The 25,729-nt window shown below is 42.6% G+C and overlaps 1 protein-coding gene across 3 annotated transcripts in view; it reads left to right on the top strand.

Annotated features, from left to right (window-relative positions):
- Positions 1–237: 237 nt before the first annotated feature.
- LOC119657544 (glutathione hydrolase 1 proenzyme-like) overlaps positions 238–25,729 on the top strand; it is an 89,779-nt gene continuing 64,287 nt past the window's right edge. The window contains exons 1-2 of one of the 3 annotated variants that reach the window (XM_038064487.1): positions 238–456; positions 1,026–1,094. In XM_038064487.1, the coding sequence (XP_037920415.1) occupies positions 1,074–1,094 (21 nt within the window). In that variant the 5' untranslated portion in view covers positions 238–456; positions 1,026–1,073. Of the gene's footprint in view, positions 457–586; positions 823–1,025; positions 1,095–25,729 lie in introns of those variants that run through there. The other 2 variants (XM_038064488.1, XM_038064490.1) reach the window with 2 other exon arrangements.

Below are 25,729 nucleotides of genomic sequence, written 5' to 3'. Positions count from 1 at the left end.
ATATCCAGAAAAATCCAGAGTACTCCATTCAACTAAATCCGTTTTAAAATAAACCGACTTGCTTTGAACATCGCCGATAAGAATGCAATGAATTTTGAGACCAATCTGGCCCGCGACCCACAGTTTAAGACGCAATCTCGTAGTATCCATCAGCCACTTCGCCTCGTCTCTTAATTATATTATCACTCTAAATTGTAAATTGGCTACTTCAGACATTACTTCGATATTGTCAAAGATAATCTACGCAACCGTTCCACGGGTTAGTTGAATCGGAACTATCCATCTAATGCACTCGAGCGTAGTGCGGCTGAAGGGTGAAAAGTGGTTTATCTGGTGCAGTTTTCGTTAAGGACCTACCTCAAGTGCGTTTACGTTATCGCGAAAAGTGCATATGCACAGGTGATGGTGACGAATTTGAATTGGGCTTATCACTAGAAGTAATGGAACTTGATTCAGGTAAATACGAGTTAGTTACGTTCTCCAGTGTTCGATTTGCATAGACAGATTCAGTTAATAGCACCGCGTAATTGTTGCACGTATTCGCTACCGAGAACCATTAATTACAGCCACTGGACCACGACTGAAGTCCAGGTGACGTGAGTCCAGTAATCACTGTTTACCGTAATAATACTTTCATGCTTGCTTTGGTAATGTAATGGGAGCCCAAATTATTCTCAATTATCTGAAAGAGCAGAATCTAGAAGCAACCGAATATTTGGTGAAAAAACGAGCAGGTCCCGTGAGTTTTTTAACATTCAGTGCATTGGTGAATCGTGAAAAGGATATATTTGTGCACTTGGTGGACGTTGCAAGGTTACCTAGGTACTAGATCTGAATATAAAAATAATATCTAAATGAGTAAATGTAAAGACGATAATAATTATCAATAGGTTTCAAGGGTAGAAAATTTTCTTTGATATGCAGTGATGTTCTCAAAAGTACAATCGAGTGACTACTTTCGCGAGTCTCGTTACTAATCAAAAGGTCAATAGTAACTTCTAATATGTCAATACCGGTTTTTTCAGAAGTGGTGCCAGTTTCTTAAACTTTCATCTTACAGCGTGCAGAAGTTTATGGCACTGAGTAATATTTGGGTAAGAAATGACTATCATTCAACTGTACTTTGTGTACTTCGGTTACGGTTTACAAGCGATAATTACTATATACTCTTACTTGTAAATAACAACTTTTTCTGAAACTAATCCCGATAATGATAGAAGCATAAATATTTGCTCTACTTATTGACCTGATTTTCTGGATACGCGATAGCTCATTGTTGACGTGCTGAACTTCAACTTTTCTGATGAAATGCAGTCAATGTTTTGGGTTGATGCACATTTATCAATGATTAGATGCTTTGCACGCAATCGTTCGGAATGTGAAACAAAACACAACTAAATTCAAAACAATTTGATGTTTTAAATCTTGAAATGTAGCAGTGAACATCCATAAATTATTTAAGGGGGGTACACTGCATCAACAACTCACTAGGAAACCGAAAATAACCTGTAGTCGAGAAGGATTTACAGCAAATATAGGTACATATTTGTAATCAAATATAATTAATTCATTTAAAAACCAATGCGTCCTGCTCTGGACTACAAAAATACTAAACTGAAATCCATTAGTCAAATTAACGTAATCTAGTGTTTTTATTTAATATTGATTAAAGTTTTTGGCCAGGTTTAAATAAAATTTAAAGCGTTGATTCTGTCCCTCTACTCATTCTATTTACATATTTATATTTTTATGATAATATCATCTAAAAATATTTCGAATGAAATAGCAGCAGATAACCCAGGTTCTTCTGCAGAAGTATTCTGCCCCGAAATTCGTTATCTTTGTTCTTTTTCTTCAACCTTTGTCCCATTCACAAGCGAGGTTGGCTTGTCGTGATCGGCCTCGCCATTTGGCCCTATCAAATGCCTGATCTGGATGCAATCTCGAGGCTTTTAAACCCCCATCCAGTGTATAAAGCCACCGTTGTTTTGGCCAGCCCTTTGGTCGTTTACCATCTACTTCGATGTTCAGACCAATCTTGGCAAGTGAATTCTCGTTAGCACGACCATACCATCGAAGACGCTTCTCTCGCAGTTTTTCTACAATACGTACAACTCCATATCGATCGCAGATATCCCCATTTCGAATGTGATCAAAACGTGTCACGCCGCTAGTTCATCTTCGTCTCGACTACCACAAGATGCCGTTCATTGTCTCTTTTAGTCGGCCATCACTTAGGACCATGCAGAGCGACAGGAAGGACGACATTGCGATAAATTTTAGATTTAAGATGGTCGTTCATACGTAGATCACAAAGAACATCAGTTGTGGAACGCCATTTCATCCAGTTGCACTAACGCGTGAAGCAATTTTATAGCGCAGTTCTTCATTGGCTGATAGCATTGACCCGAGATATTTAAATCGTTCAGTCCTGGGCAGGTCACTGCCGCTGACAGTGATTGCGCCCGTTTCATGGGGATCGGTTGTCAAAAATTCAGTTTTATTCAGATTCAATCTGAGACTGTGTTGCATGAGGCGATCTTTCGATTTTAGGACAAGTTGCTCGAGATCATTTTGGCTGTTAAATACTAGCAAAACATCATCTGCATAAAGCAGTGTTTACGGCGCTGGACGTTGGATGTCTAGTATGACGGTGTCCATAACAAGAACAAAGAGGAGTGGTGAGAGAGCGCTTTCTTGATGAACACCAACAGAGACACGAAGCGGTTTTGATACACCCTCCACACTTCGGATTTTACCTTTCGGATCGTGGTAAATCAATTGAACACGAGTTCTTCTAGCACTAAAATTACCCAAAAGTAGAGTTCGTGCATATGTATCATCATGAACAACCGGTGCCCCGTCCAAACCAAGTCACAGTGATTGCAACCTAAAACCAAGCTTAACCACTTAACTCTCATATTAGGCAATGTGTTAGCTAGACTCCCCTTGCATACTTTCCTATTTGCCTAGTGGTTCTGCTGTCAGTTCTTCACTCCTAATTACGAAGTGCTTTTGGCATCAACCGAATCATTTCATTACTTTCCTGGCTTCGCCGTCAGCCTGTCGCCAACAAGTACTCCATGCTGCGCATAGTTCCGAATCATCAAATCTTAAAGATTTCACTCTTTTGTGATAATGGAGGCTGCTGGGTATACAAAAATCAAGTAACTACCTTAAATTCACTAGTTATCGTCCTAATATACTACCCCAAGAATGCTTGTCAGGACTACTTTTATTTACTTTTCATTTCATCATATAAGTACGAACCGAGACTATACACCTAGAGAAGGTTCAAAAAGATTGAAAAAATACAGCCTACAGCGGGGAATCTCTGAATTTCAGACTGTTATAACTTAGTTCCAAATGGCGCCAACGTGGGCCGGAGGGCCTAATTTACTTCAACTGTAGTTTTCGATTGTCGGGTAAAGTTAACCAACACCTTAAAAGAAGCTAAGCAATATTCCTTGGAATGACGACTTGGTCAAACTCCACAAACAACTTGTCAGATCCTCCCAGCTCGTGTTACCTCAAATGATACGACTGTCGTCTACCGGTAGGTAACTTTTACGTGATTTATAACATAGCATATGGTTGTATGTAGAAGCAAAATATTTAAAGTTCTAACTCATCTTCGCATTTAGTAGGAGGTTACCGGTTGAGATTGACAAGTTTCAGATCAACGTCTAATGTCATCCATATCCAATCTAAGGCACTTTTTCGCAATTTATTGATCATGTGCGCTACAGCATATGCATCCCAAATTACAAAGTAATTCTCAACAGATCGCCGCCACTTACAATAATCGTGCCAGCCTCATCGATGCTGACCATTATAAACCCTTGGCTGTGCTTCACCCATTCGATATTTCTAAAATCTGTCTGGCGTCCTGACCTACGCAATCGCTCCCACCCAACTAGGGTCTGCCGCGTCTTCTTTTTTTACCATAGATTTTGGCTGGATCATCCTCACACATACGGATCAGGTGACCCGTCCACCGCAACCTGTTCAGCCGAATTTTATCCACAACCAAAAGATCGATCATTATCATCAACGGCGCAACAGCGGTCTAGGCCTCCCTTAATAAGGAACTCCAGACATCCCGGTTTTGCGCCGAGGTCCACCAATTCGATATCCCTAAAAGCTGTCTGGCGTCCTGGCCTACGCCATCGCTCCATCTTGGGCAGGGTCTGCCTCGTCTTCTTTTTCTACCATAGATATTGCCCCTATAGACTTTCCGGGTGGGAGCATCCTCATCCATACGGACTAAGTGACCCGCCCACCTTAATCTATTGAGCCGAATTTTATCCACAACCGGACGGTTATGGTATCGCTCATAGATTTTCTCATTGAAATAAGCTTTGTTGGCTGCCAACAACCGTGCGGGGTTGTGATTTTCGACCCTAGATAGGAGGAATTCTCAAAGTTGTAGTCTCCTATTTTTATTCCTCCCGTTTAGTCAGTGTGGTTTGATGTTGTTGGTTGGTTGGTTTTTGGTGCTGATGTTGCCACCATATATTTTGTCTTGCTTTCATTCAAGTGTAGCGAAAGATCTCGCACCGCCTGCTCGATCTGGATAAAAACAGTTTGTAGGCCTCGTGTCTTCTTCCTAAAATATCAATATCGTCAGCGTAGGCCAATAGTTGGGTGGACCTGAAGAGGATCTTATCTCTCGCATTTGGATCGGCATCACGAATCACTTTCTCCAGGACCAGGTTGAAGAGGACGCATGGTAGGGCATCTCCTTGTTGTTGACCGTTGTTGATGCTGAATGGTCTCGAGAGTGATCCTGCTGCTTTTATCTCGCCTCGCACATTGGTCAGGGTCAACCTAGTCAGTCTTATCAATTTCGTCGGGATACCGAATTCTCTCATGACCGTGTACAGTTTTACCCTGGCTATGCTATCGTAGGCGGGTTTAAAGTCGATGGAAAAATGATGCAACTGGTGTCCATATTCCAACAGTTTTTCCATCGCTTGCCGCAGAGAGAAAATCTGATCTATTGCCGATTTGTCTGGAGTGAAGCCAATGATATTCGGGTGTATGGGGCTAGCCTGCCTAGTAAGATAGCGGAGAATATCTTATGGATGGCGCTTAGCAATACCTCTATAATTGCTACACTGTTTGATACCTCCCTTTTTATGAATGAGATAGATAATGCCTCTTTGCCAGTCGTCAGGCATTGATTCGCTGTCCCATACCTTGAGCATCAGTTGACGAGCCGCTTGGTGTAATTGGTCGCCTACATTTTCAACCAATTTGGCTGTAATTTCATCGTTCCCTGGCGACTTATGGTTTTTAAGCCGATGAATTCCACGGACTGTTTCTTCTATGCTTGTTGGTGACAGTATTTGTCCGCCGACTTCAGTTGGCGTGATCTTCAACTCGCCAAAATTTTGGTTGTTGAGCAGTTCATCAAAATACTCAACCCATCACTCCAATATGCCCACTTTCTCGGAAATCAGATTTCCCTCTTTGTCTCGGCAGGATGAGCATCGAGGTATATAAGGCTTCATCCTACTGACTTGTTGGTAAAACTTGCGCGCATCCTGCGGTTGCTTCCTGTACTTTTCTAGTTCACAGACTTGTTGGTTCTCCCAGGCTTCCTTTTTCCGTCTGTGAAGTCGTTTCTCCGCTCGACGGAGTTCGTGATAAGTCTCTACGCGTGCCCGCGTTCTTTGAGAATGCAACATTACTCGGTATGCGGCATTCTTCTGTTCCGTTGCTAGCTTACATTCACCGTCAAACCAGCCAATCCGACTTTTCTTGCGGCTGGGGCCAAGTATCTTTGTGTCCGTGTCAATGACAACTTTCCTCAGGTGGTTGCAAACATCATTTGTTGATGCTTCATCTCCAGGATCTCTGTTGACTGCGATTATTGCGACATCGATTTCGCCGTTATGGGTGTTGCAGAGGGCTTCAGTATTCACTTTCACCTGATTCTCAGAGGGATTGTAGGTAGTGTCGCAATTCGAGCTAGGAGCACTATGCCAACGAGATAGTGGTCCGAGTCTATATTGGCCCCCCTATATGTTCTGACATTCATCAAGGTTGAAATGTAGCGTCGTTTAATGAACACATGGTCAATTTGGTTGAAAGTGGTCCCGTCTGGAAAGGCCCACAATTGTTTAAGGACCGCTTTCGGCGGAAACCATGTACTTAAAACAACCATTTCGTGCGATACTGCTAACTGAATAATCCGCAGTCCGTTATCATTTGTTTTTTCGTGTCAGCTATGGGAGCCAACGTATCGCCATTTGACTGTTGAAATCTCTTAGTATGATTTTGATATCATACTTGGGATAGGTTTTAAGGGTCCGCTCAACTGCCTCGTAGAGTGTATCCTTTCCCGACTCTACAGTCTCTTCTGTAGGAGCGTGAAAGTTTATGACGGTTATATTTCTAAACTTGCCTCGCAAACGCAGAGTGCATAGTCTTTCGCTTATATTTTCAAAGCCGATAACAGCAGGTTTCAATTTTTGGCTGACTAAAAAACCTACTCCAAGTACATTGATTACTGGATGGCCGCTATAATATATGGTGTAGCGGCTCTTCTCCTGGAAACCGATCCCTATCAGTCGCATTTCTTGCAACGCTATTACGTGAGCCTTATATTAGGACACGGTATCGTTTAGCAGCGCACTTTCCATGATAAAATGCACAAATCGTTAATTAATTGTCGTTCTCGGATTTTACGTTTTGAAATCCATCCGCGGTTTCATAACATCGGTTTTCCGCGTAGCATTGTTAAACCTGTACACAAACTGTACACGGCCATTGGAGAATTCGGTATCCCGACGAAATTGGTAAGACTGACTAGATTGACCCTGGCCAATGTGCGAGCCCAGATAAAAGCAGCAGGATCACTTTCAAGACCATTCGACATTAACAACGGTCTACGACAAGGGGATGCCCTATCATCCGGCCTCTTTAACCTGGCCCTCGAGAAAGTGATCCGTGATGCCGAGGAAAATGCAAGAGATACGATCGTTTTTAAGTCCACCCAACCACTGGCCTATGCTGACGATATCGACATCATGGGAAAAACCACCCGAGACGTACAAACTACCTTCATCCAGATCGAGCAGGCGGCGCGAGATCTTGAGCTGCACAACAATGAAGGCAAGACAAAGTATATGGTGGCAGCGTCAGCACCGAAAACCAACCAACCAACAACATAAAATCGCAATAGTCAAACGAAAAGAATAAAGATAGGAGACTACAACTTTGAAACCGTTGATAATTTCTCTTATCTTGGGTCGAAAATCACAACCGATAACAACTACGATGATGAAATCCGCGCACGGTTGTTGTCAGCCAACAGAGCCTATTTCAGTTTACAAAAACTGTTCCACTCAAAAAGTCTCACCATAGGGTCAAAGCTCTTACTGAACAAGACAATAATCTTGCCAGTGATCATGTATTTCTCGGAAACTTGGGTTCTTAGCAAGAAGAATTGCAAACTCTAGGCCGCGTTCGAGAGAAAAATTCTCCAAAGAATTGTAGGCCCCCTACATGAGGATGGGCGATTCCGTAGCCTACATAACGACGAAATCTATGAGCGATACCATGACCGTCCGGTTGTGAATAAAGTCCGGCTCAATAGGTTACGGTGGGCGGGTCACTTAATCTGTATGGATGAGAATAATCCTACCCGGAAAGTCTATAAGGGCAATATCTGTGGTAGAAAAGGAAGACGAGGCAGACCCTGCCTAAGATGGAGCGATTGCGTAAGTCAGGACGCCAGACAGCTTTTAGGGATATCGAATTGGTGAACCTCGGCGCAAAACCGGGATGTCTGGGGTTCCTTATTAAGGCAGGCCTAGACCGGATACCGGTTGTTGCGCCGTTGATGATGATGATTGTCAGGACTACCCAACGCCCAAGCTGGAGGAGCAGTTGGTACATTTTGTCCCGTTTTTAGGTGCGGGAGAGTTGCCTTCATCCTTCTCCGTCTACAGTTTTTCATGAAGAAAGAACTCCCAGCGATCACCACCTGGAGGTAGTAGGGCTGTTTGTGTTGGTTCAGCAGGCGTTTCCCAGGCTTTATGCTCCATCGTGGGTAACAATCCATTTTCTGCCCTGGGACCTATACTACCGTTTGATATTCTGTTCATTCAAAACTAATAATTATCCTTCCAAGGTTTCGTAGAGAAAAGAATATTATCAAAATCAGCTCATTGTCTGTATGTTTGCCCTTTTTGCCCGAGGTGGAACTTTTTCAAAGACAGTGGTACTTACATGCAAGCATGGGGTCTTTTACCGACTAAAACCACTCCCTTTATTCTGACCTGTTCCTCGTGGAACCGCGTAAATTATTACGTCACGTGGTGAACATGGCTCCAACCTGTCCGGTCTCCTCTAAACCCTTCTTTGCATCTAGGACAATGGAAGAAGGCATAATCTGGGTCCCCTGAATATCTGCCATGTCCCATGAGAAACTGAGTGAGAACATTGCCTATCTTACAATGATGTCAATGCTGAGAATTAATCTCTAGATCCATTGACCCTTTTCCGTCCGTTCCCATCCAAATTCACAGTAAAATCTACCTTTTATAAACCGCACTCATCTTTAGAGTATTGCATATGGTATGCAGTGCTATTTCTCTAACTGGTCCTGCATAAAGGAGTATAGAGGTCACTATAAGAATCCCTTGCCCGGGCCACGATGACAATGAATACCTGAATGCAAGCATATTGCAATACTGCTTACGATTCGACATTGCGTCTAGACTCCAACGTATTAGATTGTTGATTTTGAAGTGATGATGAGGTTCCCATTTTAATCATTAGCCAATATGATGTCTAACTGCGCCAAGGTCTACAAAAGACCGCCCTCTTGTTGTTGTCAGTAAACTCCCCCATTCTGTGGCCTATGTATTAAAGTCACCGGCGATGACTTTTAATCTCCGACATGCCTCTATTTTTGCCAATACGAAGACAATTGCTGGCTGCCTTATGCATTTCTGTATGACTTGGCTGCCCACAAAGCCCCCCCGTCTATTATTGTTAGGATTTCTATGGAATTTGCTTATTATGGCGGTTCGCACCCCCGACTCATAGGTGCTCAGCCAGGGCGACTGTACAGAAAGTGAAGTTTATATGAATCAACCTCATTTTCCTTCGCCTCATATTCCTTTCCTCATTAAAATCAGGGCCAGCTTTTTCCTTTCTTAATATAGGACATACTACTAATGCTATAAATGATGATTGTCTCATGGAGGATTGTCATTCCTTCATCCTTTTAATCTTTTTTCGCTAAACCTTAGCGCAATGTCACGTATGTTTTGATTGGGGATCGCTCCCTTGCTGACACTTACATCTTGACCACTATTTTCACACCTTCAAGGATTTTAACTCCCTTCTTCAAAGTGAATGGTGTCTTTTATTTTTCGGGATCCGGTTGATTGCCTGTATTCCTGTCAGAAATGATTAGTGTGAAAGCAAGTCATCATCATCATCAACGGCGCAACAACCGACATCCGGTCTAGGCCTGCCTTAATAAGGAACTCCACACATTCCGGTTTTGCGCTGAGGTCCACCAATTCGATATCCCTAAAAGCTGTCTGGCGTCCTGACTTACGCCATTGCTCCATCTTAGGCAGGGTCTGCCTCGTCTTCTTTTTCTACCATAGATATTGCCCTTATAGACTTTCCGGGTGGGATCATCCTCATCCATACGGATTAAGTGACTCGCCCACCGTAACCTATTGAGCCGGATTTTATCCACAACCGGACGGTCATGGTATCGCTCATAGATTTCGTCGTTGTAGGCTACGGCATAGTCCATCCTCATGTAAGGGGCCAAACATTCTTCCGAGGATTGTTCTCTCGAACGTGGCCAAGAGTTCGCAATTCTTCTTGCTAAGAACCCAAGTCTTCGGGGAATATATGAGGACTGTCATGATCATTGTCTTGTACAGTAAGACCTTTGACCCTATGGTGAGACGTTTCGAGCGGAACAGTCTTTGTAAGCTGAAATAGTCTCTGTTGGCTGACAACAACCGCGCGCGGATTTCATCATCGTAGTTGTTATCGGTTGTGATTTTCGACCCTAGATAGGAGAAATTATCAACGGTCTCAAAGTTGTATTCTCCTATCCTTATTCTTCTTCGTGTTTGACCAGTGCGGTTTGATGTTGTTGGTTGATTCGTCTGCCACCATATATTTTGTCTTGCCTTCATTGATGTGCAACCCAAGATCTCGCCCAGATAGCCGCTCGATCTGGATGAAGGCAGTTTGTACGTCTCAGGTTGTTCTTCCCATCATGTCGATATCGTCAGCATAGGCCAGTAGTTGGGTGGACTTCAAGAGGATCGTTCCTCTCGCATTTACCTCAGCATCACGAATCACTTTCTCGAGGGCCAGGTTAAAGAGGACGCATGATAGGGCATCCCCTTGTCGTAGACCGTTGTTGATGTCGAATGATCTTAAGAGTGATCCTGCTGCTTTTATCTGGCCTCGCACATTGGTCAGGGTCAGCCTAGTCAGTCTTATTAGTGAGATAGTGAGATAGTGGAGAATATCTTATAGATGGTACTCAGCAATGTGATACCTCTATAATTGCTGCACTGTATGATATCTTCCTTTTTATGTATGAGACAGACAATGCCTCGTTGCCAATCGTCAGGCATTGATTCGCTGTCCCATACCTTGAGCACAAGTTGATGAACCACTTGGTGTAACTGGTCGCCTCCATATTTAACCAATTCGGCCGTAATTCCATCGGCTTCTGGCGACTTATGATTTTTTAGCCGATGAATTGCACAGACTGTTTCTCCTAAACTTGGTGGTGGCAGTATTTGTCCGTCGTCTTCAGTTGGCGGGACCTCCAACTCGCCGATGTTCTGGTTGTTCAGTAGCTCATCAAAGTACTCAACCCATTGCTCTAATATGCCCATTCTGTCGGAAATCAGATTTCTCTCTTTGTCTTGGCAAGATGAGCATTGAGGTGTATAAGGCTTCATCCTGCTGACTTGTTGGTAAAACTTGCGCGTGGTGCGGTTGCTCCCTGTACTTTCCTAGTTCATAGACTTCTTGGTTCTCCCAGACTTCTTTTTTCCATCTGTGAAGTCGCCTCTCCGCTCGACGGAGTTCGTGATAAGTCTCTGCGCGTGCCCGCGTTCTTTGAGAATGCAACATTACTCGGTATGCGGCATTCTTCCGTTCCGTTGCTAGCTTACTTTCATCGTCAAGCCAGCCGTTCCGACTCCTTTTGCGGCCGGGGCCAAGTATGCTAGTGGCCGTATCCATGATATCTTCAGGTAATTGTGAAGATCATTTGTTGATGCTTCATCTCCAGGTCCTCTGCTGACTGCTGTTATTGCGGCATCCATTTCCCTCTTATAGGTATCGCGTAGGGTTGTGTTGTGGATGGCTTCAGTGTTCACTCTCACCTGATTGTCAGAGGGGATTCTAGGTGGTATTGTTATTCGAGCTCGGAGCACTATGCCAACGAGATAGTGATCCGAGTCTATATTGCCCCCCCCCTATATGTTCTGACATTCAGCAAGGCTGAGAGGTGGCGGCGTTCGATCAACACGTGGTCAATTTGGCTGAAAGTGGCCCCGTCTGGAGAGGCCCACGTATAGTTGTGAACCACTTTCCGCGCAAACCAGGTACTTCCAACAACCATTTCGTGTGACCCTGCTAATTGAATAATCCGCAGTCCGTTATCATTTGTTTTTTCGTGTAAGCTATGGGAGCCAACGTGTCGCCTGAATACGGGCTCCTTCCCTACTTGGCTTAGAATCCCTATTTTGATATCATATCTGGGACAGGTTTCGAGGGTTCGTTCTACTGCCTCGTAGAAGGTATCCTTCTCCGACTCTGCAGTCTCCTCTGTAGGGGCGTGAACGTTTATGAGGCTTATATTTCTAAACTTGCCTCACAAGCGCAGAGTGCATAGCCGTTCGCTTATGTTTTCAAAGCCGATAACAGCAGGTTTCATTTTTTGGCTGACTAAGAAACCTACTCCTATCACGTGGTTTACTGGATGACCGCTATAATATATGGTGTAGTGGCTCTTCTCCAGGAAACCGGTCCCTGTTCATCGCATTTCTTGTAACTCTGTTATATCAGCCCTATATTGGGACAGGGTATCGGCTAGCTGCTCATCAGCTTCATCTCTGTACAGGGAGCGCACGTTCCATGAGAAAATGCGCAAATCTTTCATCCGTTGTCGTGAAAGCAAGTGCTTGTCCGTTAATGTGTATGAGATGATGTAGCAAAAAAGAATGGGGAATAACAGAAGTTAGCCTTTTGTATCCCCTTCCCCTCCATATATGACATATCCAATGCCCGAATTCTCTGCTTTTTTATTGTCCCACTTCACATTTTCTTTGGTTCTTATATGGATTTTGGGTTGCCCCATGGACTCCGGAACAATTTCTTGAAGCCCAAAATATCCAAATTCTGGCTTAAAATGATGTTTCGAATCGTACCCACTAGTTGCTTCAGTATGGTCAATTAAGCATAATAACCTATTGATTCGGTTTTAGGCTCCAAAGCTTTGTTGACTCCTTATGGAGTCAGATTATCTTCTTCCAGAACTTTAAAATTTCGCCATTAATTTTGATGGCCAACATCAAGTGCTAAACCGAAGAGAATATTATCATTCCGTGAGGATACTTCCATTCATTTCGCCTAACACGTACACGTGTTCAGAAAAGCACTTATTTCGACTTCTTAGCTTCCCTACTTAGCCAGGAAACCATTTGAGTAACGAATCCAGCACATTATTCGGCATCTGAGGGAGGGTTGATGAGAATTTATATTGGAATATTTTGAAGTAATAACTACTCTTCTTCTCAAATATTTGTTGTCTGCTCTTCATGACTGTGGTCATGGTTACAGCGTGGTATTTTATCTCCCCCCTAAATATTCCCTTTAGGTGCCTTAAAAGGATTCCCTATCAAGTCTGTACATTCAAAAAGAAAATTTAAAATAAAAACACCAGAGCATATTACACGAACAAGTTCCAAAAATTGCTCTGCTAAATCATACGGAGGAGAGCGTAGTCAAGTCCGAGTGAATGCTCCATCTCATGGTAATTGCTGCTTTAGCGGAAAACAGGTACTTACAGCGCACCATCGTTGCTGACGTAGTAGAAGCACAAAGATAGAAGGTCCTTTAAAGAGGAAGTTGTTCTATGAAATCCATGCTAATGAATCATTAGGTAAACAAGGCAAGGCTCACCACCATGTTCTTCTGAAAGTTGCAGGAGCCCCGTCAGCACCCGAGCTTCCTATGTATTTAAGATTGAGACGTCGACCAGTAGCGACCTTGACTCTGACATCAATTACGCTGAAAGCCAAACAAGAAAGACTATCAAGTTCTTGATTCCTCAACTATTCTGGGGAACTAAAAGCAAATGTCGTTCTGTCACAGCCGAACAATGTCTCGTTGATTGTATTCAAGTGCTCGAATTTACTACCGGTAATCTAGCAATGGACCGTCGTGAGATTGATGGGTTTTCGTGATTTAGGTTTTTATTTAAACAGGCATTCGATTTAGGGATAATAGAAATGAAAGCACAATTGAATTCATGAGCGCTTCAAGCCGTTATCGCGCAGGTATCCAGTGATTTTTCGACTAAACATTAGCATTGTCTTTACGAGTCTTGTTCACTTTTCAAACAGTTCGTGCCTGAAAAATTACCAACTTAAATCGTCTGTGACTCCTCAGGGAAATCTGCAAATTGTCCTTGTCCTTTAGACAAAGTTGAATCAATCCCCTGCCCTTATCGCATTATGATGGCATAATTATGGAGAAAGCTCCCATCAGAAAACTTCTTTTTTGATCTTGAAATTTTTAGTTGCCAATCAGTGTGATTGCCGTGATGAACTCAGCCTTGGAGCACATTTTGTTTCCATAATGTTTTAAATGGTCTTTCATTTAAAACTTTTCAATTGAGTGACATCCGGACTATTCTCTTCACTTCTCCTCGCAACCTGATGAATGCCGCTGGCCAGATATTGAATTTTCCAGATAATATAATGAATTTATGCGTCACTGAAGCGATAAATTTGCTACGTTTGCTGAACAATTCGTTGGGAAAATGAACTCGAGGGCTTCGTGCCATAAAAGTGAAAATGTGCCAGACTGGCCGACCGCCCAAAGGCAACCTGTTGTTGAAAGAAGGGTCCCGCTAACGTTGTATCCTGCGTAGGTAGATTGAGGTGGGTATGCTGTTTTCTTTGTTGGAGAAATACTAGAAAGTAGATTATCCTGGCTGAGATGCTTTTATCAACAAAGTCAAGACTTTTTTGCTATATTTGATGAACTTTGCTGACTTCTTTTTGGAGCTGAAATCCGATTGAAAAGAATAAAGTTCTTGAATCGAAAATAAATGTATCTATCTAATCTACTTAATTAAGTAGTTTCGAAATCTTGTTAAGTGGTCAGGTTCGTTGATAGGAAGGGCACTCAAGGGACAATAGGAAGTCGACGACTCCCTCTATTATGGTCGAAGAATAGAATTTGTCTGTGAAATAGGATATGATTAGGAAATGCGATTTGTAAGGTTAATCTTTCCGCATCATCAGTCATTTAACAATGCTAATACAAATTAACTGAGCCTATAATCAGCTTTTAGCATCAGAGTACAGCCTGCTCCAGGAAATGCAGGAACATTACAAATTGGGACGCCAATTATACTTGTTTTTATGTTTTAGGTTTTTTTTTATGTTTTAGGTTTTTATTTTCTGATGGTGACTTATATCTCGACATGATTTATCATAGGAATAGTTTAGGATTGGCTATTGTATTATTTAGCTAATTTACTTTATTTTTTGTGTGCTTATTATATCGATTTCTTTTTTATTTAAGGAAACTTATTTACTTAAAACCGAAGCCCATACTAAAGACGTGAGAATGTGAAAAGCTACTTATTTGGGTGTATGTATCTGAAGTGGGGGAGACGCTGAGGCCCTGAGCACTCAGACCCTAGTGGTCACGATAACCGCGCTGTGTTAAATCTAGAAATAGAGTTCAAACGATTTCTAGACTCCTGGACGCTTTTTGAAGTGATCAAAGGACTGTTCAACGCTTTATAATCGCATACACTTTAGCCTGAAAGGCAGTTGCATATTGTCCCAAGGCAAAAGCCTACTTCTCGTTTTTATTCGAAAGGTAGTTCTCTTACTTCAGAATACTGTTTTATTTTTTAGCCATCGCTATAGAAGTATATCCTAATACGCATTTTTCTGGTTCATACCGGGTTTTTCTTCCTTAAAGATAACTTCATATCACCTCCCAAACAGAGAATCAGAAAACATTGTGAAAGATTGATTCGGTTCTCCCAATAACTCTTCCAATGCTCTGTACCGTGCAAAGAGCTAATCGAATTAGTCTATAAGCTATAGAAGGACTACAAATTGAGTAATGCATTGAGAGTTGCGCCGAATGTTGTGATCATGGCATGGTTAATACCAGTTCTTTCGAGTGTGGCTAGTTTAAAACGGGAACTCTTTTGTTTCATCTTAACCCACCACACTAGAGATAGATAAGCTGACATCGGCCTAATGATAACAACATATATCCACATAACTATTGAGGCCTAAGTCACCATGTCTACCTCTCCATGGTTATTCCAAAGAAGCTTCTTGTCGCGAATAACTTCCAGATATTTCACTTCTTCGGAGAATCGAAGGATTGTACCCCTCATCCCTGGAAGGAAAAGACAATTCAGTTTCCTCCTTTTTGTGAATTTGTATTTTTGTAAATTTTAGTTTCATTTTGATTTACTAACAGTCTACGCCTGAAACATCAACTGTCAATCGCCGGGGCATTGTGTATTCCTGCACACCACTCCGAGGTCTCGCCAAGCTACTAGTAGAGCGACGTCATCCACGTTAGTTGGAGTGGGTATGGGCAATTTGCATAGTAGTGAGTCGGCCATCGTACTCCGCGGATATAGCACACCTTCTTGAAGCAGTCTTCCGTCATTTCTATTGCTAGGTATCGATCAATATCTACTTCAGTACACAACAATCTCTGCGTTAGCATAGCATTGATCCATTTAATTAAAGTTTCATCGACACCGTGCTCTCTGGCAACATCACAGAGCTTTTGGGATGGCACTTCAATGTCCACGAACGAGTCATCCTTATTAAGGACTCTGTACAACCCTTCCAATTCCTCATAGCATGCTCTAAAGGAATCTCGTTTCGTACATTTTCCGAGCCCTTCAAATTCACCCGCCGAATTCCGGAAGGAACCGTCCATGGAACCGTCTATGGAACCATCTTGTCACTTTAATAATAATAATAATAATCGTTGGCACAACAATCCATATTGGATCAGGGCCTTGAAGTGTGTTAGAGCACTTCATTGTCACTTGTCACTTTAGCCTCGGGAAATAAACAAGCCTCTTTAAAACACTCTAAAAGGGTGCGATTCAGAGTTTCCAATAAATATTCTAGCACAAGGGAGCCCTTAGTCGCATAGAGAGCACCACTCTGTCGCCAAGAAGTATATTTAACTTTGGCGAATCCATTTACCTAGGAATCCTTCATTGTCAGAGTCCTAGTCATAGTCGGTCTCACACTCGTCGGTCTCTAATCATCCCTAATAACTTTGAAATGTAGATTGTTATGTCAATTACTTCACTTCTTGTTGGCCCCACGAACGGCCCACGGGCGCCAACTACGTTAGCGGTTATCAGACCAACTGGAGTGATAAAATCAAACAGACTCTCCTCAAGGATTGCATTTGCTACTGCCCCAACAAATATGTTGAGCGTTCCAGATTCTTTAGTTCTTGCGTTGGCGGAGGACACAAAGTATCATAGCGTAAGTAAGCAAGGGCAACGATGACGTTTCTCCTTTTGCCTTTAACCTGGTGTTGCAAGTTAACCGCGACTAGGTCCTGGGAGCAAAATTATCTCAGCATGTTGCCTCTAACAATTTTGACATTAGGACGCAGGCCCTCAGTCTCGAAGATCTCTCATCGAAGCAGATCCTAGTCGCCTTCACTGATCTAATACCACAGATTTTGTTAAAACGAACCCATGGCTCCTGGACCAGAAATGTATAAAGATATTCCTGTAAATTGTTCTACTATCATTTCTGGCTGACTGCACCATCAACACTGGATGCAATATATTCAAATAATACCCAGTAATGGTAGGGATTAGCACTAACCTGCTTCTTAGTCCTTTTCTGAGAGATGCTAGAAAATTGAATGTTTGTTTGTTGCTTCATCCCCATTCCCGTCCCCAGTCCATACTTCCAGTGACATGTGTTTAGTTGCTGATATTTCAATATCCCCCGTTTCGAAATCGAAATCGAAATACCGAAATGTCGAAATGCCGAAATGCTACCGTCTGTTTGTCTGTCTCTTACTATTTGTCTGTCACCCGCAAACTACACGAGAACGGCTATTGTTGATTCAATAAGACTACAAAGTCTATGAAAACCTTAATATACACCGAGTTTCTGATGTGTTGAATTTAAAAGGAGGAAAGTACATCCGAAAATATTGCACCACTTTTTTCTCAATATATTGTCATATGAAACATCAAATGAAAGAACTTAACTAGTACTTTTAGAAAATGGGCTTGCTTTTAGTATCAGAAACCGATTTAGAGCTCATTTTTGAACCAGTTACTGGAGATCAGCCTTGCTATGAGACACTGAGAAAATGTCATCTGTATAAAGCAGTTTATAGTGTGCTGGTCTCTGGATGTCCCGTGTGACAATCTCACACTGTCAAGAAGAAAGAGATGTGATGATAAAATTTAACAAGTCGATACAGATCTTTCCCGCATCCCGAATTCCCAAATTATGGTAAAGATCTTTACAATAGACTGCTCGAGTAAAAGCCTCTGAATTAGCATTCTTAAACATTAACCAATTGGTCAACTTATGGGAGAGGCGTTTCTTTTCACGGACGTAACTTTTGGCACCACATCATCGAATTTCTTGTAGAATGGAAACATCAATGCTTCTTTTCCAAATGGCTCTTGCGAGATCCCTCGTCTTCCCGGTAAGGATGTCAACATTTAGCATGCAGACACAGCCTAATTTGCTTACGTCCTGACGGCGTCCATGCATCAAGAACCCTTGACCATTTCGCGACGGAATCAGAACCCGTCCTGCCACGTCAACTGGTTGCAGATCCTGACACCGGTCGACCTGTTGCAGATCCTGTCACCAACTGAAACCATGTAGAATTTAGCATAGTGGAGTAACTCATCTATAATCTTTTTCTCTTTCCCTGATCTCGGCATTTTACTTTTGTTTCACTGAGGATAGTACAAAGTATGTTACCACAAACATTCCTCCTTTAACTGGCCATGGGACCTTCATACTATATAAATAATATGGCGGGGTTGGTACCTGCTGAAATAAAATTAGGTATGCTACTGCATTTACGAAATATGCTCGAAAATTCTTATATAAGCGGAGGAATGATACTGGAAGGTTTGGAGGAAATACCATTATTATTAGCAAAGTTTACAAAACATCAAAATTTTCTTTTTCAAGTGAATCTTGGAACATGTGTTTTGCAGCCCGACTATGTTAATATGTGCACATATATTGTGTTCTTGTTTTCATCCCTCCATAGCATAACCGTTTTGCTATTCGTTCCAGAAACTTAGGAATAGACATATTACTAGTTGAATATGGAAAAAATGTATGTGTTGGTTGCACTTATTTAAATTGCAATTGCAATTAATTATGTCGCGTTTTCACAAAGTTTATGCGATACCACATTTTGAACAATTGTTCGCGCGCTGCAAAGGTGTACGTTCGTTCCGGGGCAACTGCATTCAAATTGCAGCTACCTAAGAAAAGCAAAACATCTTCATTAACAACTTTCATAAGCAATCTCCCCATAAGTTTCCACTTACCAAGAGAGTAAATAGCACTCTTCCTAACAAACGAAATAGATTGAAAAATATGTCATAATTGTAATATTGAAAATTGGTTTTCCGCCCACGCGCTGGTGCACATTGCAGTCTAGAAAAGCACCAGCAGCTTCTTATAGGCTAAAGAAAAGTTGCTGAGTAAACTCTTCATTCTTTTCAATTATAGAAATCAGGCGCTCCTATTAAAAACTCCTCTCCAACCACTTACTTTGTAAGAAAGTGTAGCATTCCATTAAAACTTTAGCAAATATCTGCAAAATAGTCGTTCTGAAATTGAAATTCCCTCAATTCCATTACACTTTGATGGAAAATTTCATCCGCGCTCCTTATTTGCATTCACTGAAGCGAACCCGGAGTCTAGTGAACTACTACTTAGTGGTTTGGCTTCGCATTCCTTTGAAATGATAGCTGATAGTTACCTCTTCTCCCATTCCTTCCTGTTCAACAGGACCAAAGAACGACGCTAAGGTTGAAAGAAACGGGAGGAGTTCAAATTGGATCCTTAAGCGCTTCCTTAGTCTTTTTAGAATACTTATTAGTTGTGAAATGTTCAGCAATTCCTTTCCAAAGGGGTGTTGTCTAATGATGACAGGAATTGCTTGGAGCGGGTGTTTGATGCTAATAATATCTTAAAGGTTCACAGTGAAAAATATTTGCTTAGGAAGAATAGAACTTGAATTCCGTAAAGGATGTTTATCGGGATATTGGGAAGAATTTAGGCGATTATTTGTTTTTCATGACAATGGTGTGTTTTTATTGTTTTTATTGTTAGAGTCCTCTATATTGGACACTTGGAAGGAGTTTTTCATAATGTGAAAAACGGAAATTATATAAGAAAGCATTTGGTTCTCGCGAAGAACGAATTTTGCAAAATTAAATTAAACATCAAAGAAGAAAGTTGATAATTTTCAAAAACCTTTATCTTTTATGGACTTTTAAGGACTATACTCGCATATCGCGTGTTCATTCCTCGTGGACTGCAGGGCACACACACAGACGTTTTCTTCTTATAATATTTTGTCTTGCTATTTGATTTGATCAATGTCACTCTGCTTTGGTTTCATATCTTCACATTCAATGCTGTGCAAAGATAGCCCTACAGTAGCGGGGAACAACAGTGTTTTTTTTTAAAAATATAGCCGCAATAAATATAGTATTATTATTATTCTGTTAAGGGAAAGTCGCACCGCGTCCTTGAAGAACTATTGTGCCCCTTTTACTGGTTATAGTGTACCTACTGATCATAGTATCTCAAGCAGTCCTATAACCGTTAGGAACTTTAGTATGTTCCCTACTTCCAGATATTTCAGCTTTGCATCTGATATTAAGTGTTCTCCCAGATGTCTCGACCTACTTTGCACAAGTGCCGGACACTGTCCCAGGACGTATATAGAGGTTTCGTCCTCCTTCTCAAAAAACCTGCAGGTAGTGTCCGTAGATATGCCTAGCTTCCCAAGGTGGTAGTTCAGCGGACAATGACCAGTGAGAATTCCCACGATGATTCGGAGGTTCTTTTTGGTGAGGTTTAATCAATCCTTTGTGCGCATGAGTTCGTATCCCCCAATAAGCACCCTGGACTGCTCCATCCCTGGTGGGCCCGCCCAGTATAGTTCCCTCCACCGTTCCTCTTCATTTCTTAGATTCATAGCCATGAAACCGTTTCCGATTCCACAGAAAAGTTCTGGCCCGTGTAAAGGCGTCCCTGCTTCCTTCTTGGCTAGTTCGTCCGCTGCCTTGTTGCCTTCCAACCCAGCATGGCCTGGAACCCAAAGTATCCAGACTTTGTTGGATGAGCCGAGTGTATTCAATCTCTCAAGGCATTCCCATACCAGTTTAGAGTTTACCTGGTTGGACCTAAGTGACTTGATCACTGCTTGGCTATCGGTGATAATAGCTATGTTCTGCCCCTTGTAGTTCCTTTGCAGATTAAAGGAGGCACATTTGTCTATGGCGTATATTTCCACCTGGAATATACTAGTGTACCTGCCCATTGGCTCAAAATACATTTTCCTTGGACCAATGACACCGGCACCCGCTACCTCTGCTGTGAGCGATCCGTCAGTGTACCAAGTAATCAGTTCCTGGTTTAAGCCGTATGTCGCAGCCACGCTCACTCCGTTTGCCTTGTTACTCCAACGTGTTTCAAAGTTCTTATCGAAGTGAAACCTCGTTGTCATGTTATCCCTTGGTATCAGTAATTCGGGATACCGCCTAGAAAGAATATCAATCTTCCTTCGATTTAGGCAGCTCCCCGCCTCACTCATACTATCGGCCATCCTGAATATTGATGTCCTTGCCTGCATCTGTATGTGAAGATGGAGAGGGGTTAATCCCAGAACGACCTCCAGGGATGCCGTTGGGCATATCCTCATTGCCCCACTGATACACACGCAAGCCAGCCCTTGGAGTTTATGTAATTACCTGGCTTGTGTGCCGAGTTCGGTTCTTTATGCCCAGATTACCGCTCCATAGGTAATCATTGGTCTTACTATTGCAGTATATATCCAAAGTAGTACCTTCGGACTGCAACCCCATTTTTTTCCTGCTATGGATCTGCAAGTCATCAGAGCCCTCGTGGCTTTGCGACAAGTGTTTCCGTCCTGTGTCTTCTAGAGTAATTTTTGGTCTAGCGTAATTCCCAAATATTTTACCTCTGTTTCTCGTTTCACCTCCATATCATGTAATGTTATGGCTCTCAGGTGGTCCAGCTTACGCCTCCTAGTGAATGGTACTATGGTAGTTTTGACTGGGTTGATCCGCAGTCCCACCTTCCTGCACCAGGCACTGGTAACCCTTAGTCCAGTTTGGATTCTATCACATAGGGTATCTTCATATTTGCCCCTACAGATTAAAACAATGTCGTCCGCGTAACCCTGGACTTGTATTCTAGTATTTGTTAACACGTCCAGGAGTTCATCAACTACCATACTCCACATCAGCGGCGACGTACTCCACCCTGTGGACAGCCTTGAGTGGTGTTCATGACCATAGAATTTGTACCTGTCGGTACCTCTATTTGCCTGCTTTCTAGCATTTTGCCCATCCAGAGTGCCAGGGTGTTTCCCACTCTTTTGCAGGTCGGGGCATCTTGTATCTCTGTGTGCGATGTGTTGTCGAATGCACCTTCGATATCCAAAAACGCGCACAGTGCAATTTCTTTTGTTAGTACCTAGTAGTACCTCTGTCAGCTGATACAGGGCAGTTTCAGTTGACCGTCCTGCTCGGTAAGCGTGCTGACAGTGATGTAGGAGATTACGCTTGAGAACGTTAGTTCTAATATAGTCGTCTATGACCTTCTCCACCGTTTTGAGTACGAATAATGTTAGGCAAATTGGTCTGAAAGATTTAGGGTGAAAAGGATCCTTTTTACCCGCATTCGGAATAAAGACCACTTTTGCCCGTCTCGGTGCCCTTGGTATGTAACCCAGTGCTATGCTCCCCCTTACCACCCTCAGAAGGGATTCTAAGATAATTCCTCAGCCTCTCTGGATAAGTGCAGGGAAAATGCCATCTACTCCGGGAGATTTCAGTGGTTTAAAAATTCCCACTGCCCATCTTAGCCTAGCTTCTGAGCATACCTCTTTTGCTAGTTTCCAACTCTCCTTCCTTCCCCTTTTATTCGTTGCAGAGGTGTCAGGCAGATTGTTGTCGCCTGCCACCGAGGGGTAGGACCCCGGGAAATGAGTTCTGAGAAGCAGGTGTACCCTGTCCTCCTCATTCTCGGTGAATGCCCCATCTTCCTTTTTCAAGCAGACAGAGGATATTCCCCCATCTTTGGCTACAGCCTTGTACAGCCTGGTTGCTTCCGTGATCTGTTCGATCCCTTCACAGAATTCCCTGAAGCTGTTCCGTTTCGCTTCCCTGATCGCGTTGCTATACGCAGTCAGTGCATTTTTATACCTCTGCCAGTCCCCGGTTCGTTTTGCCCGGTTAAAGAGTTTTCGTACCTCCGTTCTCATTCTGGCTACGTTCTTGTTCCACCATGGTACATCCCTTGATGACCTGTCTTAGCCAGACAGCTGGCCTCATATGCGTCAATGACGATTTTGTTGAGGTTTTCCACCACCGTCTATAATTCCAGCTCGCTCCTGATGTCACCGCCCCCTTGAAGGTGGGCAATGCTGTTGCTCAAGTGCGTTGCGTAGGATTCCCAATCCGTTCTCCAGGGATTCCTTATTATTCTTTCTATTTCGGAGTTACCCTCAAAGCCGAATCTGATTATCCTATGATAAATATAGTAATATACTATTATTAACTTTATTTGAACAGATATCGGCATGGACGGTGTTTTGAAGCCTAGACACCACACAGTGGCATCTTCGGATTTTTTTCAGGTATCTTAGTCGAGTAGTTTTTGAGAAAGAGTCTGTGAAAGCAATTATCTCCCTCCAGTCTCCGCCTTCCCCTGTCTTGCGTCAAATGTCCAACATCAGGGCAGCTTTGGAAAGTACAACCCAGCACCTTTCATTTGATACCCTATGGAACCCCCCCCCCCCCCCCCTTCTAAATGTGTGGATACCCCCCTTAAACTCAACGTAAAACGATGGTACTCACTGCATGCAATACGATTCACAGTCCTCACTTTTCCACCGAATTTCGTATAAACAGGAGTAATCGTTCCTAAGCAAATAGGTGAGACAGACAAACAGGTAGACAGACATCAGACCGAAGCATCACAAAACTCCAGACATAATCAAAAAGCTCGACGAAGAAACATTCTCGGAGCTATTAATACAATGTAAAAATTTATCCGAAAAACAAATTGGTGTGCCTACACAGATTCCGGAACGGATTCAGGTGTAACGCTTCTATGCCGCAGCAAAGGGATCATTGATGGGAAGACCAAATTTCTGATGGAATTCTGAAATCAGTGAATATGGTAAAGTATACTTAAATATGAGAAAGTGATGTTACGCCCAGGAATAGGCCCGAATATGAGGAGCAACACCAACTAGGTTGTTAAGAAACCTCCAAACCACTATCACAAACACAAATCCATGCACTTCACGAAGCTCTGCAGGGAATCCTTCAGGTGGCGCATGCAAGACAGTTATTGGCATCAATCAAGATAAAGCTTTCCCCACTAATTACCTATCCCAAGTTGCTATTCCCTCCCTCTAATAGCAACAACTTCTATATTCTTGTCCTGCAAGAAACTTATACCGTTAGCCATTCTTCACTCTCAAAGTTTCTCTCAGGTTTTAATCTAATAGCAAAGTTTACGAAAAACAGCTAGTGTGGCGTCATTTTTAAGGTTATTAAAATTATTAAAATTAGTTTACTATCTATCTGTCTAGTTGTCCGTCACACGCATTTTTCTCGGAGATGATTATAGCGATTGACACCAAATTTGGTGGAAAGGTAGGAACTGTAAGCGCTCGCGCATGCAGTGAGTTACATTAAAACTTGCCTTAAGTTCATCCCACCATGAACACTATCAAATTGCAGTAATGTGGGCTATAGTATAGAGCATCATCCTACCAAGTTTGGTGGACATCGCAGTATTACTGACAAAGTTATAAGAGGTCAAAGTTGTCAACCGAAAGTGAATACTATCACATAATATATGCATATATTACATGCTATGTACTGATAGAGCAAATGCGCACTCAAATGTCTTTATACAGGGTGCGGCAGCATAACTTCCTTTTTTAAAATGCGCACCACTCAGTTAGTTGATGTCATAGCGGAGCGCTAATGGTCTCGTTCAAGAGGGGATACTGTAAAGTTTTGTCCGGACATGGTTCAGTCGCCATCATGCGTTGGAATAGTGAGAAGCGTGCCTTTGCCGTTGAGGTTTACTTTTCAAGCGGATGTTCGGTTATTGCAACACAGCGTGCATTTCGGAATCGCTTTAATTTAGCCCCGTTGGCTCCTGTCCCAGACCGCAAATCAATTGTTACATGAGCCACTACATTCAGACAAACTGCAAGTGTGACAAAAGGAAGAACTGGAGTCCCTCGGCCCGTTAGATCACCTGAGAACATTGAAGCAGTGAGAGCATCAATGTTGCGATCGCCACGGCGTTCTGCGCGCAAACACGCATCTGCCCTTGGACTATCCGATCGTTCTGTGAGAAGAATTCTTAGTGATGATCTTCATTTTCGTCCCTATAAGATGGCGATAGTGCAGGAACTTTCAGAACGTGACTTCAATTCTCGGATGAATGCGTGTGAGCTTCTTCTTGATGTCGTTCCCGAGGGTGCTATTGTTTTTTTAGCGATGAAGCCCATTTTCATTTGTATGGGTCGGTTAACAAACAAAACATGCGTTACTGGGCTGACACCAACCCTCGAGAATTGCATCAAAAGCCTTTGCATTCACCCAAAGTCACAGTGTGGTGTGCAATTTCCTCAGCTGGAATTATTGGTCCCTGGTTTTTTGAGGAAAATGAGGTTACAGTGACAGTGAATTCGGACCGGTATATAAACATGCTACAGAATTGTTTTTTCCCACGGCTAGAAAATTTGGATTCGAGGGACACTTGGTTCCAACAAGACGGTGCAACAGCACACACTTCAAGAGCATCGATGGCTGTTTTGAGGGAACACTTTCCAGAGCGCCTTATCTCAATTAGAGGCGATTTTGAATGGCCGGCACGCTCTCCAGATCTGTCCCCTTGTGATTTTTTTCTATGGGGTTTTTTGAAATCCCGTGTTTATGTGAACCGTCCAAGAACCCTACAAGATTTGAAGACCAACATCCAAGAAGAAATTGCCAACATAACACCTGCTATGCTAACAAGAGTCGTGACAAACGCCAGAAATCGGTTTACGCAATGTATGGAGAATGGGGGACGTCACCTAACAGGTTTGATCTTCAAAACAATGTAAATAAAAACTTTAGACATGTACC

The sequence above is a fragment of the Hermetia illucens genome, chromosome 5 (assembly GCF_905115235.1).
Source record: "Hermetia illucens chromosome 5, iHerIll2.2.curated.20191125, whole genome shotgun sequence".
In the NCBI taxonomy this organism is placed as follows: Eukaryota; Metazoa; Arthropoda; class Insecta; order Diptera; family Stratiomyidae; genus Hermetia; species Hermetia illucens.
The sequence above is the reverse complement of the archived record's forward strand: the minus strand, read 5'-3'. Positions and strand labels throughout refer to the sequence as shown.